The sequence below is a fragment of the Macaca nemestrina genome, chromosome X, assembly GCF_043159975.1.
Source record: "Macaca nemestrina isolate mMacNem1 chromosome X, mMacNem.hap1, whole genome shotgun sequence".
In the NCBI taxonomy this organism is placed as follows: domain Eukaryota; kingdom Metazoa; phylum Chordata; class Mammalia; order Primates; family Cercopithecidae; genus Macaca; species Macaca nemestrina.
Genome location: NC_092145.1, coordinates 43,537,361 through 43,556,252, shown reverse-complemented (window position 1 = coordinate 43,556,252; position 18,892 = coordinate 43,537,361). Strand labels below are relative to the sequence as shown.

Here is an 18,892-nt window from a genome sequence, read left to right as displayed (position 1 = left end):
GCCCCATCCTGAAACGAAAGTAAGCACCCTTGTAAAGCAAATCTACTCACGGCAATAAGCTGATAGGAGTTGTTCATCATAGCAATCAGCATGTTCAGCAGCACTACCAGGGAGATGACGTTGTATGTTCCAAACATGGTAGCTCCTACAAACTCGGTGAATTCGTGTCTGGCTTTCACATTGGTGACATATAGATTTAAAAGGCCAAATACAGACCAGAAGAGTGATTGAAGAGTCTCAAAGAGCCTAAGAGAGATCAAAGAGCAGGTTAGTTAATTCTTTAAGAAGAGCAAGAAAAGAATGAGAAAATGAAAGGTGATCTGCTTAATGAAGGGGCTGCCAGATTTGTGACTGATAGATTAGTGGTCTCACATATTTTGGGCTCTTCCCTAACACAGACTGACCATCCATGTCCATTTGTTTGTTTGTTTCCACTTCTATGTCTTATGCTTTGCTTTTCTACCTGAAATACCATTCCCTCTTCTCAGTCTACGCATAGCCTAAAAATTTTCAAGGCTTATTTCAAGAGCTACTTCCTCTACCAAACTTTCTCTTTTGTCTTCAGACCATGTTATTTTTTTACCATTCTAATTACACAGAGGCAATAAGTACTGTGGTTAAGAATATGGTGCTTGAGGCTGGGCGTGGTGGCTCATGCCTGTAATCCCAGCACTTTGGGAGGCCGAGACAGGCGGATCACAAGGTCAGGGCATCGCGACCATCCTGGCTAACACGGTGAAACCCCGTCTCTACTAAAAATACAAAAAATTAGCCAGGCACGGTGGAGGGCGCCTGTAGTCTCAGCTACTCGGGAGGCTGAGGCAGGAGAATGATGCTTGGGTTAGATTGCACTGGGTTAGAATCTCAGTTCTGGCATTTGCTGGCTGAGTGAACATGAGAACAAATTACCATTTCTGATACTTCTTTTGTGGCTCTCACAGGACCCAGATAGCTCTAAACTGCATGGAGGAGCTTGAGGATTCTCAAATTAACACTTTATACAGATAATTGTTAATGATACATTAACCAACTATTATTGAGGCTTTTATTATTGAGAACTCAACTATTATCGAAAACTTATAAGCATGTTAGGTACTTTTACATACATACATCATCATTATGATCCTTGTAAAATTTTATTGTTACTGATGAGGAAACAGAGATTCAGAGATTGAATGACTTGCCCAAGGACACCTTACTAGTAAGTTTTGAGCCAGAACTCAAATTTAGGTCTCTCTGCCCTTCCAAAAACACTATATTAATGGCTTCTCAAATTATTATTTCCTCTCTTAGTCTTCACATCCAAACATGTAACTGCAATGATATGCTTTTGGTGTCTAGGGTTTCTTTTGCTTTATATTCAGAAATCTGAATACAGCAATAAAAATGCAGCCAGCTCGTGGGTGGCAGAGATTAGCCATTGCCCAAGCCTGTGGAAGTCATGCAGAACATAAGAAATGTTACTTTAAGAATGGATGCATTTTTCAGTGTACTCAAAATGTGTTGTTCTTAATGAGCACAACGTATTTTGAGAGTCTTAGGGATTTGTTCTTTGGTTCATTTCAGAGGTGAGTGAGAGGTGCTTTAAAGAGTCCCTCTGTCAGCCGGGCACGGTGGCTCACGCCTGTAATCCCAGCACTTTGGGAGGCCTCACGCCTGTAATCCCAGCACTTTGGGAGGCCGAGGCGGGCGGATCATGAGGTCAGGAGATCGAGACCATCCTGGCTAACACGGTGAAACCCCGTGTCCACTAAAAAATACAAAAAAGCTAGCCGGGCGAGGTGGCAGGCGCCTGTAGTCCCAGCTACTCGGGAGGCTGAGGCAGGAGAATGGCGTGAACCTGGGAGGCGGAGCTTGCAGTGAGCCGAGATCGCGCCACTGCACTCCAGCCTGGGCCACAGAGCGAGATTCTGTCTTGAAAAAAAAAATAATAATAATAATAATAAATAAAATAAATTAAAAAAAAAAAGAAAAAAAAAGAGTCCCTCTGTCTGAAAGTGGTCTGTCCCCCGATCTTTACACAGCTGCCTTCTTATCATCAAGGTCTCGGCTCAAATGTCACTTCTTCAGAGAGGCTTTTCTTGGTTGCTCTACCTAATGTAGCTCCATCAGTTATTCTCTATCCTATTCCCTTGTTTAATTTTCTTTGTAGCACTTGAAGCTTCATAAAATTATATTAGGTGATTTTTGGTTTAAATGTTTACTTTCTGTCCCTCTCCACTAGAATATAAGCTCTATGGAGGCAGAGACATATAGCTACCCTATAGCTGGTACGTAATAGGCACTAAATGACATTTATTGAATAAGTGAATGAATACATGTAAACTATTACTATTACTGTTATCATTAGATTAAAGTAGAGAAGATTCCAATCCCATTGACAATTTTGCATTCAGAAGGCTGCACAATAATGGCTAGTTTATTTTGTTTAAGGCTGTGCTCTGCACTGACCTGACTCTCAAGGGCCTTTTTCAGGGCTGCCTGAGCAATGTGCACATGGCCCTTCTCAACTTGTTAAGTGGCTCTTCTCTGATTATCATAGATAAATTCCATGATCTTTTCAGCATCACACTGCTGGAGAGCTAGCCTAAAAGGAATAAATTTGCTTTTTGTTTGGTGAAAGTAAATGCCAGCTGGTGAAGCATTTGAGAATCAACAGTAAGATGAGTCTGGAGTTCAGGGGCCAGGGCACAAGAACCAGACAATATGGCAAGTCAGACCTATCACAGGACCTTAATTTTCAGGGCCAGGCAATACAGTGCATCACAGAACCAGGCAGAAGGTTGAAAAATGAGGAATATATGGGGCTAAGTAATCTGGCCCCTGCTAGGAGGGCACAGTCAAAACCTGATGATGTCTATTAGATACCAGCAATCAGGCAGGCAGGAGGCCAGCAGTAAATAGCACAAGCAGCTAGCACAGCTGCTAGGTAACAGAAGCCAGGGCAGATTGTAGCTCAGAATTTTAAAAAGCAGTTGCAGTGAGTAGGAATGTCATTCTAAGGAACCAGAGTCCCTGGAAGTTGAATGACCTTGAACACAGAATGCATTCAGTAAGTGTTTGTTGATTTCCTGACAGACACTAAAGCCATAAACTAGGGCAAATATGCAATCAATATGTTGGTAGGGTCTTACTGAATTAGTCGCTTCTCCTGAATAGATGTTACATTCACCTCTAGCCCTACAACAATTAAAATTGCAATGGCTTATGCTTGAGGATAGAGTTTATTGCTAGTTGTTCGACTGACTGATACAAACGTTCCCTAAAAGTAAAAGTCTGAGCATTTAAAATCTTCCCTCAGCCAGGCATGGTGGCTCATGTCTATAATCCCAGAGCTTTGGGAGGCAAAGTTGGGAGGATTACTTGAACCCATGAGTTTGAGACAAGCTTGAGCAACATAACAAAGCCCCATTATCTTAAAAAAAAAAAAAAAAAAAAAAGCCAGGAATGGTGGCGTGTGCCTGTAGTCTCAGTTACGTGGGAGGCTGAGGTGGGAGGATTGCTTGAGCCCAGGAATTTGAGGCTGCGGTGAGCTGTGATCATGCCACTGCACTCCAGCCTGGGTGACAGGGCTAGACCCTGTCTCTCTCTACATATAAGTAAATAAATAAATAATAAACAAACAGTGCATGCATGCATAAATAAATCTGCCTTCTACTGTGCTGATATTCTAGTCAGGGAAACCTTATAGATAAAACTGTACAAGAGGGGAAAATGGGGAGGGATAGGAAAGATCATTCCTCTGTTTTGGTGGTTGGTAGTGAGAATGGCCTCAACATGTTTCTCAAAATGTTACAGTGTGGTCAGGAGAAGCTGGCCCGCTTAAAAGCATGCCCAGGTAAAATGAGGGACTGGCATGTGAGGTGGAAAAGAATATTCTGGTAAGACATCGTTGGAGGTTCTGTGACTTCTAGACTCAGTTTAATACACAGGAAAGGGCCACCATTGGTGGCAGTGAGGGTGTACTACTTGGTGTTGGGTCTATATATAATAAAGTCATTTATATAATAAAGTCATCATAGGGATGGAAAGACTTGTTGACAAACCATAGAATCTTAATAACATAGAATATCTTTTCAATTTTAAAGAGGGATTATTTTAGAAAAAGCAACTGGTCCATTTTTATTTAGCAGAGAGTAAACAAACATATGGAACTTGCTAGCTAAAGAAGGGGCATAGATTGAAGACACAAAGATTCAGGAAAACTTGATATTAAATGCACAGAAGACAAATCGATACCAGGTGGTTAAGGGAGAACTTGCACATGTTGGGAGCCATCCACAAATAGATCACAAAGCTAAGAGGTGTACAGTAAAATAGAGATGGGAACTCAGTCCTCTGAACATTTGCCGAAAGTCTCGTCTTTGAGATGAGGAATTACTCTTTCAAAAAGTAGAAGAAGTATGGAGAGGATTTACTCCTCTGGACCTAATTCAGACCAGCAAAGAAGAACTAGAGGGTGAACAAATTAAAGGCTTGTTGGAAGAAAGCAGGGACATCATCCTATATTTTCCAAGTTGTATGTTGATAGCCTAAATGGAGCAAAAGCTATAATTCCAACCCAGGTGACCCTTTGGTGTCATCCTTACCCATTCTACAGTTCCCTGGACCTACTATTTCTCATTATTCTATGCCTTTGACAAACTCCTGTTTCTAGATAGAATACCCTCATCCTGCCCCAACCTCTAGCTTCTACTTCTTTCCTTTCTCCTTTTCTGTCTAATTCCTGTTTGACCTTTGAGGCTCAGTTGAAGCCCCACCTCCACTAGAAGCCTGCCCCAACTCCTTTCCTAACAGGCTTGGTTAGATGCTCCTCTTTTTTGCTCCCATAGCACCCAAGCCTTTTTCCATAAATGCACAAATCACACTGTAGAGGCAATAGAGGAGAGTGCCTAAGAGAGAACTTTAGATCCCACCGTTTATTAAATAACGTTGGGAAAGTTACATAGCCTCTTTCAATTTCAAGTTTTCCTCATCTCAAAAATGATTCTTGGTAGGTTAAATACTAATTGCTAACATTTATTGTGCTCTTACTATGTGCCAAGCATCATGCTTAGTGCTTTGCATATACAGTTATCCCTCAATATCTGCAAAGGGTTGGTTCCAGGACCTCCTGCAGATACCCAAATTCATGGATGCTCAAGTTCCTTATATAAAATGGCATAGTGTTTATGTATAATGTAAGCACATATCCTCCCATATACTTTTTCATTTTGATTGTTTATTTTTATTTATTTATTTATTTTTAGAGAAAAAATCTCTCTGTCATCCAGGCTGGAGTGTGGTGGCACAATTATTGCTTGCTGCAGCTTTGAACTCCTGGGCTCAAGTGACCCTCCTGCCTCAGTCTCCTGAGTAGGTAGGACTATAGGCATGCACCACCACACCCAGCTAACGTTTTCAAAATGCAGCAGCTCACGCCTGTAATCCCAGCACTTTGGGAGGCCAAGTTGGGTGGATCACGAGGTCAGGAGATTGAGACCATCCTGGCTAACATGGTGAAACCCCATCTCTACAAAAAATACAAAAAATTAGCTGGGCATGGTGGCGGACACCTGTAGTCCCAGCTACTTGGGAGGCTGAGGCAGGAGAATGGTGTGAACCTGGGAGGTGGAGCTTGCAGTGAGCCGAGATCGTGCCACTGCACTGCAGCCTGGGCAACAAAGCAAGACTCCATCTCAAAAACAAAAAACAAACAAAAAACTAAGCAACAACAACAACAGTTTTTGGAGAGACAGGTGTCTTGCTATATTGCCCACGCCTGTCTTGAACTCCTAGCCTCAAGTGATCCTCCTGCTTCAGCCTCCCAAAGTGTTGGAATTACAGGCATGAACCACCATGCCTGGCCCATTCCATATACTTTATAACATCTCTAGATTATTTATGATAGGTAATACAGTGTGAATGCCATGTAAATAGTTGCTATATTATATTATTTAGAGAATAATGACAGAAAAAAGTCTGTTCATATTCAGTACAGATGCAACCATTCATTTTTAAAAAAATATTTTTGATCCACAGATGGTTGAATCCATGGAAGCAAAAGACATAGATATGAAGGGCTGATTATATTATATTTGGCTATATGTCTATAAAGTAGCGACTATTGTTCTTCTATTTTTCAGATGAGATACTGAGGCACAGAGTGGTCACACAGGCAGGAAGTATCAGAGGTAGAATTTGTACCCAGCTCTTTTGACTCTGAAGCCCACACATGTAACCTCATAACTGTATAACCTAACATACTGCATGTAAAGTGCTCAGCACTTTAAAGTACTTTGCATATGGTAAGCATTAATAATAGCAGCTATTCTAATTGTTTATTTGCATTCCCCATTAGACTATGAACTTCTTAAGGATAAGGATTCCATCTTCCTAGGTATCCTCATTGCCTGGTACATAGGAATTGTTGAAGAAATGTTTATTGAAGGAGTCTATAAAAGATGACAGGAGAAACACATAACCAAAGAAAGTACAAATGAGTAGCACCATCCTGTGATAATAGCATTGGGAAGGATATGGACTGGAATTAGGAGGAAAAGCCAGAGATAACCAATAAGAACCTTTATGACCTGACCAGAACAAAAAGAAGAGTGTTTGATGGGAACTACATGTGTATCCATGTTAGTAAGATAGGAAAATATTGGCTGAATGATGGGTGGAGAAATCACCACTGATTAAGTAGAAGTAGCTACAAATGAATGGTAATAGCCTTGAAGAAGGTCGCAGTGGACTGCTAGGTCATGGCTCTGTCCTATTTAGTTTTTCATGTATTCATGATTATTGCAGCTGTATACAACAAATCTTATGTACCTTTACAAAACCAGACTTACACCTGTATCCCTAGGTAAAAGTACAGACTGGAGCTTGCATGCCTGGATTGAAATCCTGTCTTTGCTACTTACCGTCTATGCAATTCGGGACAGCCTGATTAACTACATTGTACTCTGGTTTCCCTATCTGTAAAATGGGTAAGAACAACACTGTCTACCTGATAGCATGGTAGTGAGGATTACATGAATTAATTCATGAAAAGCTGGTTTGTAATAGTGCCTGTTCCTAGCACTCAGTAAATGCTGATTATTTTCATTATTATTATTAAATCTTCCACATTGTTATTTTACATTCCTTTGTCTTTATAGATTATTCATTTGAATATCTAATTGTACATAGTTGCGATCATAATTTATACAATCTCTAGTGTTTGCTTGTTTGTTCTTGAGACAGAGTCTCTATGCGATGCCCAGGCTGGAGTACAATGGCGCGATCTCAGCTCACTGCAATCTCCGCCTCCCGGATTCAAGTGATTCTCCTGCCCCAGCCTCCTGAGTAGCTGGGATTACAGGCTCATGCCACCATGCCCAGCTAATTTTTGTATTTTTAGTAGAGACGGGATTTTGCCATGTTGGCCAGGCTGGTCTCAAACTCCTTACCTGAGGTGATCCACTTGCCTCAGCCTCCCAAGGTGCTGAGATTACAGGTGTGAGCCACCCTCTCAGCCTGGGATCGATCTATTGATCTATCTATCGCTCTATCTATCTAACATCTATCTATCTGTGTGTGTGTGTGTGTGTGTGTGTGTGTATATAGATATATATAAAATTTTTTTTTAGACGGAGTCTTACTCTGTTGCCCAGGCTGGAATGCAACAGAGCCCTCTTGGCTCACTGTGTGCAGTCTCTGCCTCCCGGGTTCAAGCAATTCTCCTGCCCCAGTCTCCCAAGTAACTGGCATTACAGGTGTCCACCACTACACTTGGCTGATTTTTGTATTTTTAGTAGAGACGGGGCTTCCTCAGGTTGGCCAGGCTGGTCTCGAACTCCTGACCTCAAGTGATCTGCCCGGTTCGGCCTCCCAAAGTTCTGGGTTTGCAGGTGTGAACCACAGGGCCCAGCCCAATCTCTGTGATTTTAAAAAAATTACACATTTTGGGTTTAGACACTTTTTAATGTATATACAGAGTCTTCATGCGTATCATTTTAATAGCTGCCCAATATTCCACCCAGCGAATACCAAGCCTGCCTGACACTTTTTTCAATGCTTTGGATGGAAATCGATGGCATGCTTCTTAGATCTTCAGATGACACAAGACTAGAGGGAAAGCTGATAAACTGGATGACAGGATAAAGACTCAGAAAGACTTCAACACCTTGGAGCAAGGGGCTGGAACTAATGAGATGAAATGTGTAGCGATCAATGTAGAGCGTTGCTCTTGGGCCAAGTGCCCAAGTACAGGATGAGAGAGGTAGGAGAAAGGCCAAGGGTTTTTGCTGAAAGTAAGCTCAAAGTGGATCAGCAGAGTGACACGACTGGCCAGATACTTCAGTCACCCTGGGGGGCAGGGTGGACAGAAGCAGAAGTAGATTATCTATAATTAAAGACAAGATTACTCTTAGGCCCATGTATGTTGTTGTAAATGGCTTGCACGTGTGTGGAAGTTTCTTTCTAAATACCCGTGAAAACTGGTGAAATCTGAATAAGGCCACTGGATTTTATCAGTGTTGATTTCCTGGTTGTGATAATGTGCTACAGCTATGCAAGATGTTACGCCTGGGAAAAATGGGTGAAGGATTTACAGATTTCTCTATTATTTCTTACAATGTAACTAAAATTATCTCCAAATAAAAAGCTTAAAAAGAGGATTGCTTTTGCACGTCGTCTTCGTCTTTTCACTCAATTGTTCAGTAGCCATGTTGAGCACCGTCATGTCTTAGGCCCCTCTATGGCAGATGCAAAGTTTACTAAGATGGGAGTCTCAGTCTGGTGGGAGAGAGAGGCACAAATGTCTGAAATACAACAGTTTATGTAACATAATGGAGATGTGTTTAGAATGCCATGGGAAACATGCATTCTAGAAGAAGCCTGCAGCTGAGAGTGGGGTTAGAGTGGGTAAGAAAGGCTTTAGAGCAGGTAGTCCTTTGCCATCAACTGAAAAGATGGGTATGAGTTTGCCAGGCTGGCCAGGCGAGGGTGGGTATTCCATTCAGAGGGAATGGCATGTGATGCACAAAGGTCTGAAGGATTAAGACACTTTCCTGTAGTTGGAGAACAGCAAAATGTTGACAAAGGAGGAGAGCGGTAAAAGACCGGAGAGGCAAGAGTCAGATTACCAGGCCCTGTGTTTTATGTGTGTTATGGTAAAGAGGCAGGATTTTATGGAGAAGATTCAGATATTCTGGCAGGCATGAAGCCAGTGGGGGCCAGGATGCAACGGGTATTTAGAAAGAAACTTCCGCATAGTAGGTGGGAGATTGTTTGGAGAGAAGACCAGATTGGAGGCAGGGGGACCAGTCAAGAGTCTGTTGCCACAGTCCTTGGGAGAAATAATTTAGGCCTGAACCAGGATGGTTGGATGAGTGTGTGTGTGTGGTGTGTGTGTGTGTGTGGTGTGTGTGTGTGTGTGTGTGTGAGAGAGAGAGAGGTATTCAAGAGATATTTTGGAAGTAGAACTGATTGGGCTGAGTGACATACTTGATGATGTGTTTCATGAGGGAGGAGTCTGGTTAGTGTCATTTAATGAGATGAGGAATTAAAGGGGATATAGGTTGGAAGTGAATATACAGAGATAAGGGATAAGGAATTTAGTTGTGGACATCCTGTATTTGAAGGGCCTGTGAAACAGCCAGGTGTATTCAGGAGGTGAGGGCTGGAACAAGTTAGCTTCTTTTTCTCTCACAAGTCCTGTGCCTTCAGAATGATAATGTCTTTCTAATTATTTCTCTTGACAGCAGATGAAGGCCACGTATTCCCAGTATGCAATACCAAACTCAAACCCCCAGCAGTACTGTCATGTGGTTGTCAGCAAAGACAGTGAGTTTCCCTTAAATTGTATGCCTAAGGAGAAAAGATTTTTTTTCTTTTTCCTTCCCTCCCTCCCTCCCTCCCTTCCTTCCTTCCTTCCTTCCTTCCTTCCTTCCTTCCTTCCTTCCTTCCTTCCTTCCTTCCTTCCTTCCTTCCTTCCTTCTCTCCCTCCCTCCCTCCCTCCCTCCCTCCCTTCCTTTCTCTTTATTTTTTTCCCCACAATTTGGCTTTATTTTGCAGTACAGAAATCATTTGGAGCCATTCTGAGACAGAAGTAGAGGCTCTGTCATGTCAATACTGCATTGCAGCTTGGTCCACTGAAGAAGCCACGCCTGAGATATAAAAGATGCTCTACGCTTTACCCGCTTTATGTTTGCTTCCTCTCCCCTTTTCCCTCATAAACTTTATTGGGTTAAAATACCACATACAGGCTTTCTCCAAATGACTCCCTATGTCTGGAGTTTGGTTAGAGTTTTATGCCCACATAAACCAAACTTGTGGCTATGCTATTTGGGCCCTGCCATAACATTTGACATAATACAAAACATAAAGTTACAGGGAAAACTTCTGGATGCCATCCCAAACCGTGAAATATTCAATTTAGAATGTCCTGAACCTCAAGAGGACAGATGGCACACATCCTGTATGGATCCAGTTCTTGAGGAGCAGAAGCACACAGCTACACTGATTAAAATATACAAATACTGTCTCAAGTTGTCTGTATTGGTATCCCAATGTTTGTTTAAAACTGATCCTTCGCTAGAAAAAAAAAAAAAAAAAAGCCAGTTTGGTTAAATTGAACAGAATGTGGTAACTGCCAATTCTGAATAGCCACTCCATGAAAACTCTTTTTTTTTTTTTGGTTTGTTTGAGATGGAGTTTTGCTCTTGTTGCCCAGGCTGGAGTGCAATGGTGGGATCTCAGCTCACTGCAACCTCCGCCTCCCGGGTTCAAGCGATTCTCCTGCCTCAGCCTCCCAAGGAGCTGGGATTACAGGCATGTGGCACCACGCCTGGCTAATTTTGTATTTTTGGTAGAAACAGGGTTTCTTCATGTTGGCCAGGCTGGTCTTGAACTCCCGACCTCAGGTGATCTTCCTGCCTCGGCCTCCCAAAGTGCTGGGATTATAGGTTTGAGTCACTGCACCTGGCCTGTTTTTTTCTTTTTTTTATGTGGAAAAAAAGCAATGGCATCTCTGGAGAATCAGAAGGAAAAGGATGACAATAAGCAGGTACCAAACTTTCCACTAGATACATAAACAAACTATCCCCTTCTCTAAAAGCAGAATCTTTCTTACTCCCTGGCTGAGTAACGTGTATTTTAACAGGTATGATAAATGCCTGAGGCCAGGTGCGGTGGCTCAGACCTGTAATCCCAGTACTTTGGGAGGCTGAGACGAGTGGATCACCTGAGGTCAGGAGTTCGAGACCAGCCTGGACAACATGGCAAAACTCCATCTCTACTAAAAATATAAAGATTAGCCAGGCATGGTGACGGGCAACTGTAATCCCAGCTACTCAGGAGACTGAGGCACAAGAATTGCTTGAACCTGGGAGAGAGATGTTGCAGTGAGCTGGGATCATGCCACTGTACTCCAGCCTGGGTGACAGAGCAAGACTCAGTCTCGAATGAATGAATGAATGCCTGAGTTGAGGCATTTAAAAGAAAGCAGCCTTTTATGGAGGAAAAAAATCAACTGATAGAGGGAAAGTTGAGGTAACATTACTGCTGATTTGGCCCGACCATGACAATGCTTCTTCATATCTGACACCCCAAAATATAATTTTGTGTATGACAGGTGCCCATTCTTTTCAATCATCACTGCTAGGCAAGTGATAGGAGCAAAATGTCAGTTGGCAACAGGGGTGTTAATAATCACTACAAACTTGCAAGGAGGCATTTCATAAATTTCCTCAGCAGAGTGCACGTGAGAGCATAATTGGCAGGGACCTGACCTCCTGAAAGGCACCTCTCATTCATGATTTAATTCTGTTGAACACTTTGATGGGAACAAATGCAGTCTCCTGGTGCTCAAGCCACTACACAATTGCTCTCTATGTTGAAAATAGGTTGCTGTGAGTTCTGTCTCTAGAGTAATGCAGGAGAGGAAGCCATTCCTAGTCAAGAGGCACTAGGAAGCTGATAAGCTGATGTTATGCACTCCTGGTTGGCTTAACCAAAGCAGCACTATCTCTCTGTCAACCCATTTTGGACCCCTTCTCCTTGCACATGAATCTGGTTTCCCACCCAAGATTTAGCCCTGAGTTTCGGGAAGAGAGACAAGGAGCATGGCCTAGTGCAGGAGGTTTAATCATAGATTCCATTCTCCTGTCTATTAACATGCCACTGAGCTGTGGTTTGTGTGAATCCATTTTAGGAAATGCTGCTAGAGACAAATAACGAGAATCAGCTAGATAGCACTGTTTTTTTTTTGTTGTTGTTGTTGTTGTTTTTTGTTTTTCTCTATCAATGCAACAGTCCTTTTTTTCTCTGGCCTTTGTTGTGGAGCATATTTCTAGAATCTCCAAGTCCACTGAACTGTGTTGGTTTATGGAGTTGTAAGGAAACAATTGTATCTTAGTTTAATGACTAAGAATCTTGTATGACCTTGGGGTCATTGCTATGAATACCAGTGATGAGTTGCACTCTCCAGAAGTAGGGGTGGAGATGGACAAGGTGTAGAACACTGAGTTCAGGGTCAGCCCAGGACAGCTCCTAACAGCCTGACATGTACTTATTTGTTTTCTCTTGTCTATTTCCTCTAGCATTGATTTATCAGAAAATGAAAGCCATTCTGAAGGCTTGAAGGTCCCCCGAAAAGTAGGTCTTGACAGTACTAAGCAAAGGCACAGGAGTTCCATGTGTTCAGAGGCAGTGGACTTGTGGACAGAATCATGAGTTATCTCTTGTGTCCTGGGACATTTCTAATTAGTGCTGGGTTCCACTTGGCCCACCTGAAACCTTAAATTAATGTAGCAGGAGAGTGGATTCTAGTCCTACCTTCAGCCTGTCCCCTCTCGAGATTACACCTATGAATGGGGGTGCATTAAGATATGTTTGCATTCTTCCTTGATTCACAATAGTTAAGTTAGCTTTGGTAGCCACTCATTCAGAGGAATAGCTTTGTTGTTTCATTACCTTGGTGCCACATTTTGAGTGAGGAATTATCTACCTCACCCCAAGTAATTCTTTTAAAAATATGTAATGCTACCAACGTAGTTCAGAACCAACTCTTTAGATGACTTCCTGGAATCCCATGTGTGTGCTTGTTTCTTTCCTACCTCACCTAACTTCACTTCGTCTCCTAGTACCCTGTAGCGAGAGAAGAACATTCTTCCACCTCTGACCCTTTGGGTGGATCCACAGTGAGCACTGCCTTCACAGTCAAGTGACAGTGATGAAACTGTAGGCTGAAAACAAGACAAAAATGGAAAAAGCGGAAAAATGGCAAAAAAAAAAAAAAAAAGAAAAAGATAAAAAAGGAAAGGGGATTGTCTTACGTGGAGAAGGCATTGTTCTGTTTCTCACATCGGATCCCCTTGCAGTTGTTAGGCTCATCGATAGCTCTGGTTTCATAATAGAAGTAAAGCTGGTTCAGTCCATTGGCAAAAGCTAGTAGTACCAGGCAGTAGATAAAGAGGAACTTGAGGATATCAAGCAGCATGCGTCCCAAAGAGATCTGCAGAGGTCCTAAGTGGGAGTTGGCTGTGAACAGGGATATGAGACGCAACGAACTTAAAATGTTGGAAATCGCGAAGAGTGCTTCTGCAATCAGAGTCGGGTGCCACATTTCCCATTCCTCCCTTGGACGAGAACCATTATACTGAAAGAAATAACAAGTGCACAAGATGAGAGGTACAGTGAGCATTTTTAAAACTTTCCCTTTTTTTCCTTCCTTCCATACCCAAACAAAGCCACCAAAATATGCATCAAGCTTTCATTATGCAACAGGCCCCATGCATGACACTATTTGTCTTTCTCGCCCCACCCAATTAATATGTGCTGCTAACAACTCTCTTCCTCCCACTCCCATCCACATATATACCTAGGATGCACACGCAGAAGAATACATTTTAGATCAATCATCTGGAGCAACCTCCTGTGGTTTATCAATAGACATTTTCTAACTGTGGGTTTACCAGATTATTGGGGAGTGTCACCGAGACAGAGGCACTAGTATGCCCAAGGTTGTGGGGAAAAATCACCCTGCTTCCTAAAGATTTCAAATGAAATGGACTTCCTCAAGCCCTCACTGGGCTCTGAGCACCATGGACAACCTACTGTTACTGAAAGACAAGGGGTAGAAGCAGCCTTCTCGGTATGCAGTGTTCATTCTCATATCCTTGCTGACTGCAGTTTGGGGCTGATGGAGGATCCTTAGGGAGCCACTCACTGGAGCTTTCTGCTGAATTTTTAGCAGGCTGTAATGTATTCTACACTACTGCAAATGGCATGTCAACCTTTCAGGTAATGAATTTAGTACTGCCCCACACAGTGGTGTATGGATGTATTTTACAGTTCATTTGACAACCCTGTAAGTTAGAATGTTCCTTCAGCACACATGAAAAACCAGGGGCTTGAAGGAGGGGAAGAACCATTACTTATTGGGTTGGTTACCCATTCCAGGTTTCCAGCTCCCGGCACATTAGGAGTAGCCTTGTAGAAAGATGACTTCATCCTGAGATCTGAGCTCCAATTTGGGCATTGTCACTTAAAACTGCCTGTATCTTTTAATTTCACCATAAAATGAGGATAATGCCTCCTACCCACTGCACATGTTTGTGATTCTGTATCCATATGCAGAAGTCTGTGTACTCCATAAGTGGAGATGTTATGGAAATACAAGGAATTACTTATTACCTTCCCAAGACAGAAGTAGATTTTGCCTGGAATTTAATTTGAAGCATATTGCCTTGAGCTCACATTTAAATATCACAATTTCTCAGGACTAAATGTAAACAACTTTCCTGAGAAAATGTTGCACTGGGGGCCAAATTATATTGTTAGCATTTCTAAAATGTGCTTCAGTTCCAACAACTGAGGAAACTGGTGCGGTTAAAATCACTTGTGTGTATCCAATATTCTTCACTGTCAGAGGAGCTTGGAGAAACCATGCCACATTTGTACTTTTGCTTCAGATAGGCTTTAGGTGGCCAATCAGTTTTATGTACTCTTCGCCAAATCTTATATTTCTACATTTTTCCTCCCCCAACAAACATGCACTGCATTATTGTGAGGGGTAGGAACGGTTATGCCTGTTTTACAAATGGAAGAAATCCAGATAGGCAGAGTGACTTGCTAAAGATCACACAGCAAGTCAGTGGCAGAGCCAGCAAGAAGTAATCCACAGGTCTCCAGACACTCAGTCTAGCACTATTTCTATTAAATGTTACTTATATGATAGTTGACATCACAGCACAGATGATAGATTAGCTTTTAAAGGTTTGAGGTATATGTGAAAGATAGTCTCTTTGCTGATAACAAAACAGACCTATGTTTTAAAACTAGAAATCACCAACTGGAACATGTATAGCTCATAATTTGGGGTTTTCTCTCTCCTCATTTGGAACTGTAACCTCAGGGATGTCTGCTGCCCATGGGATGGTGAATCTGAATTTGTGGAACACTCAGAAGTGTAAAACATGATTCTCGTGGCAAATTTATACTTTGAACATAGATACTTTGCACCTTTGGAGAAAGATATAGCATGTATGTGCAGGGAATAAACATGGAACTCATCTGGCACAGAGATTGGCAAACTTTTTCTGTCAAGAACCAGATAGTATATATTTTTGGCTTTGTGGGCTCCATGGTTCCCACCACAACTACTCAATGCTTCCTTTGTAATCCTAAAGCAGCCCTAGACAATATGCAACCACATGGACATGGCAGAAGGCCAGGTTTGGCCCACAGACCATAGTTTGTTGACACCTGATCTAACACGGTGGTTTTAAACTGTGTTCCTTAGAGCCTGGGGGTTTAATGGAGGCATCTCATAGCTACTGTGGAAGCCAAAGTGGAGGCTTAGAAGACTCATTCCTGAAGCCAAACTCAGTCCTTTGGGCTTTTTTATATATTGGATTACTGTGTGAGTTTTTGCTTAAAGATGTGCTAACACGAGGAAAAAATTTTAAAAGGTTGAGCACCATTGATCTAGTTTAATCTACTGCTTATTTATCAGAGGCAGAATCTACAGCTCAGAAAGGTAGAGGGATTGCCTATGGTAATCCTGCTCATGCGTATGAGATTGGGAATTAAATTCAGATCTCCTGACTCTTGAGTTAGTAATATTTGGAGACAAGTGATTTTTCTTACATCCTTTGAAATGGAATGCAGTTAGAAAATTGGCCTTCTTGCCTTTCAAAGGATGTAAATTGCATTTTATAAACCCTAAAGCAAAACATGAAGAGGAACAGCTCAATGTGGGGACTCAATAGTAATAAGAATTTGAGGGGGGTGTTATTATGTCTTTAGCTAAGCACTGACTGAAAAAAAGGCCATTAACTCAGTGGGTAGCATAGTCCAGATTTACTTGGCACACATGGAAACGAGGCAGTGGTGGAATAGATCTAGGTGGTAGTATCCTAGAAAAGCAAAGAATGGTTATTCTCCATTTGTGAAATCATCTGGGGGCAACAAGGGTCAATCTTATATATATTTGCTCCTTTTGAGTATTTTGATGTGTGCTTTTTGGTTCTTGCTTTAGATCATGTGAAGTGGAACAGATATTGTTGACTAATTTTGCACTCTAATAAAATAAATGATCTTTAGAACCAGCTCATTCCTTGGTGCTTCTGTACTGCTTCGGTACCATGGTGATTGAAAAAGGTTCAAGGAGCCTGTGGAGCAGTTCTTATGGCTTTGCCTCATAGAAGTTGGCTCAGCCTGCTTGGGGAAAGTTATCCAGCCTGGACTTCTGTGGATGGGTAGATCTGATTATCCTCATTTATAAATTCTCATTGCAAATCCAAATTTTGCATGTGGCCTGTCTTGCTTTGTAAATTCTTTTTTGGGAAGGACTCCAACTTCTTGGCAAAGGTCTCCTTTGAATAAAGTGTTTGCCAGTTAAGGGGCATTTACCCAGCTTAATAGAGCAGATTTATCCTTATATTTTGTGATGGAGAAGTAGCTAACTCTTCGGAAGCCTCTCCAGTAAAGTCGGACAGGTCATGTGATTAGCTAATGTTGAGAATCTACAGATACATTTTTCATATCCCCAAATGTTAATCCTTTTCTTTATCATTTATTCTAAGCTTTCCTGTTTAAACAAAACCCACCAATTTCTAGATTGATAATTTATGGTCCCTCCAGTGTATAAATACCATTTCCAAAGGAAGAACTTTTCCCTTTACTTAACAGTGTTACTTAGTCAGCAGAGTGCCAGAATGACATGGATTTCACCCAGGCACATTAACTAGGGATTCAAACATTTTCCTCACCAGCTTTTTCTCTTAAGGAAGTTGTAAGTATGTGTTAAATGATCACCACATGTATAGGGCCTACTCTTGGGCTCCTTTCAAAAATGTTTCATGACTGCATTCAATATGCATGCTCTACATAACTCCCAAGGTCTTAAAATTTATGCAATATGCATATTAGGGATACAAAAATAAACTAAGTTGTTGGAGATTTGGGGGACAGCCATATTTCCATTCTAAAAGTCCTTAATGTGGAATTTAGAGCCAAAAAGCATGACTGACTATACAATCTTGGAGACTGAATTGTCAGCATGATGGAGAAGTTTAACTCAGGCTACAAGGAGGACAGCAATCCCATGATTTAATAAGCACCAGACCCGAACTTAGAGCCTGTGATTACCCAAAGTAAGACGTCAGACATAAAGTTTTTTTCAGGATAATTCGAGCTGAATATTGTGAGGGAAAAGCATTAAGGTGGTGTGTGTGTGTGTGTGTGTGTGTGTGTGTGTGTGTGTGTGTGTGTGTACATCTGAATTGGTAGAGAAGCACAGGTTGGGTGATACTAAAAATGCTGGATTTATAACTGCTTGAGTGGTTATCCTGGTGGTGGAAGTGATGAGCAAGGAAGAAGCTATTAAAAGTCTATGCCACCTGTAGTCAAATGTCTGGGATTCCGCTACTTGTCATTATATGAAGAGCAGTTGAGAGAAATGGGAATGTTTAGCTTTGAGAAGAGACAACTCAGAGGGTTAGGGAGAGATGATGTCATATCAGAAGCATTGTTAGGAAGAAACAGTCTTGTTTTGTATGACCCCACAGGGAGGAAGAATTACTAATGATTATGTCACAGAGAGAATAATATTAGACACATATAAAGTAGCCCTTTTTAATGAGGTGACAAGGATTAAGAGAAGCTTTTGAAGACAGTGAATTCAGTGAATTTTCTGCCCCAGCCCCATGCAAGCATCATTGGGCCATTATGTTGGCAAGGACATCGTAGAGAGCACTTAAACACTGAAAGCTGAAGACCCCTTTATCCTGAAAGCCTCAGAAGCTAATGATTCATTTGCAAATTATTCCATTTTCCACTTTCTTTGCGTAGGTGGACACTGCTTACAAACCACTGAAAGAATGTCTGTTTATATGGTAATTTCCCACATGGATTGAGCCATCATCATCATCACTTTTTCTCAAAACTTTTTATGCTCTCAGTGCAAAAGCTTAATGTAGCCAAAATTGCTGTGTAGGAAAAATGGCAGACATTCCAATTTACCTTGACATAGGCCACAATCTTCAAGGAAATAGTTGCCAGGTAGAGGGAGTTCATTGCGAAATCCATCAGGTTCCACCAGTCATGGATGTATTCAGTAAATCCACCATCCCACATTTCCTTAATCTCACCCCAAATGAAACCTGAATAATGGAGGCAAACAGTTTATTTCTACATAGGGTCAGCCCTGGTCATCATAGAAGGATCCCCCCCTCGAAGTGAATAAGGATGGAATTAAGGAATGAATTAGGGTCTCAGTGGAGTGAAGCCTTGAGAGACAATAATCACTTGCTTTCCTACTCCACCTCCCAGTTTTGAACTTGCCAAACTTGGTAGGCTTTTCCTGAGAATGCCCATATGTTATACTTTCTGGGTACTACTCTTAGCATTTTTACTATAGTTA

The 18,892-nt window shown here is 41.8% G+C and overlaps 1 protein-coding gene across 2 annotated transcripts in view; it reads right to left on the bottom strand.

Annotated features, from left to right (window-relative positions):
* LOC105490484 (transient receptor potential cation channel subfamily C member 5) overlaps positions 1–18,892 on the bottom strand; it is a 327,334-nt gene that overhangs the window by 69,131 nt on the left and 239,311 nt on the right. For both annotated transcript variants that reach the window (XM_011756193.3, XM_024795644.2), the window contains 3 exons: positions 18,493–18,632; positions 13,302–13,624; positions 51–246 (listed from right to left, as the gene is read on the bottom strand). In XM_011756193.3, coding sequence (XP_011754495.1) covers positions 51–246; positions 13,302–13,624; positions 18,493–18,632 — 659 coding nt within the window. The remainder of the gene's footprint in view (positions 1–50; positions 247–13,301; positions 13,625–18,492; positions 18,633–18,892) is intronic.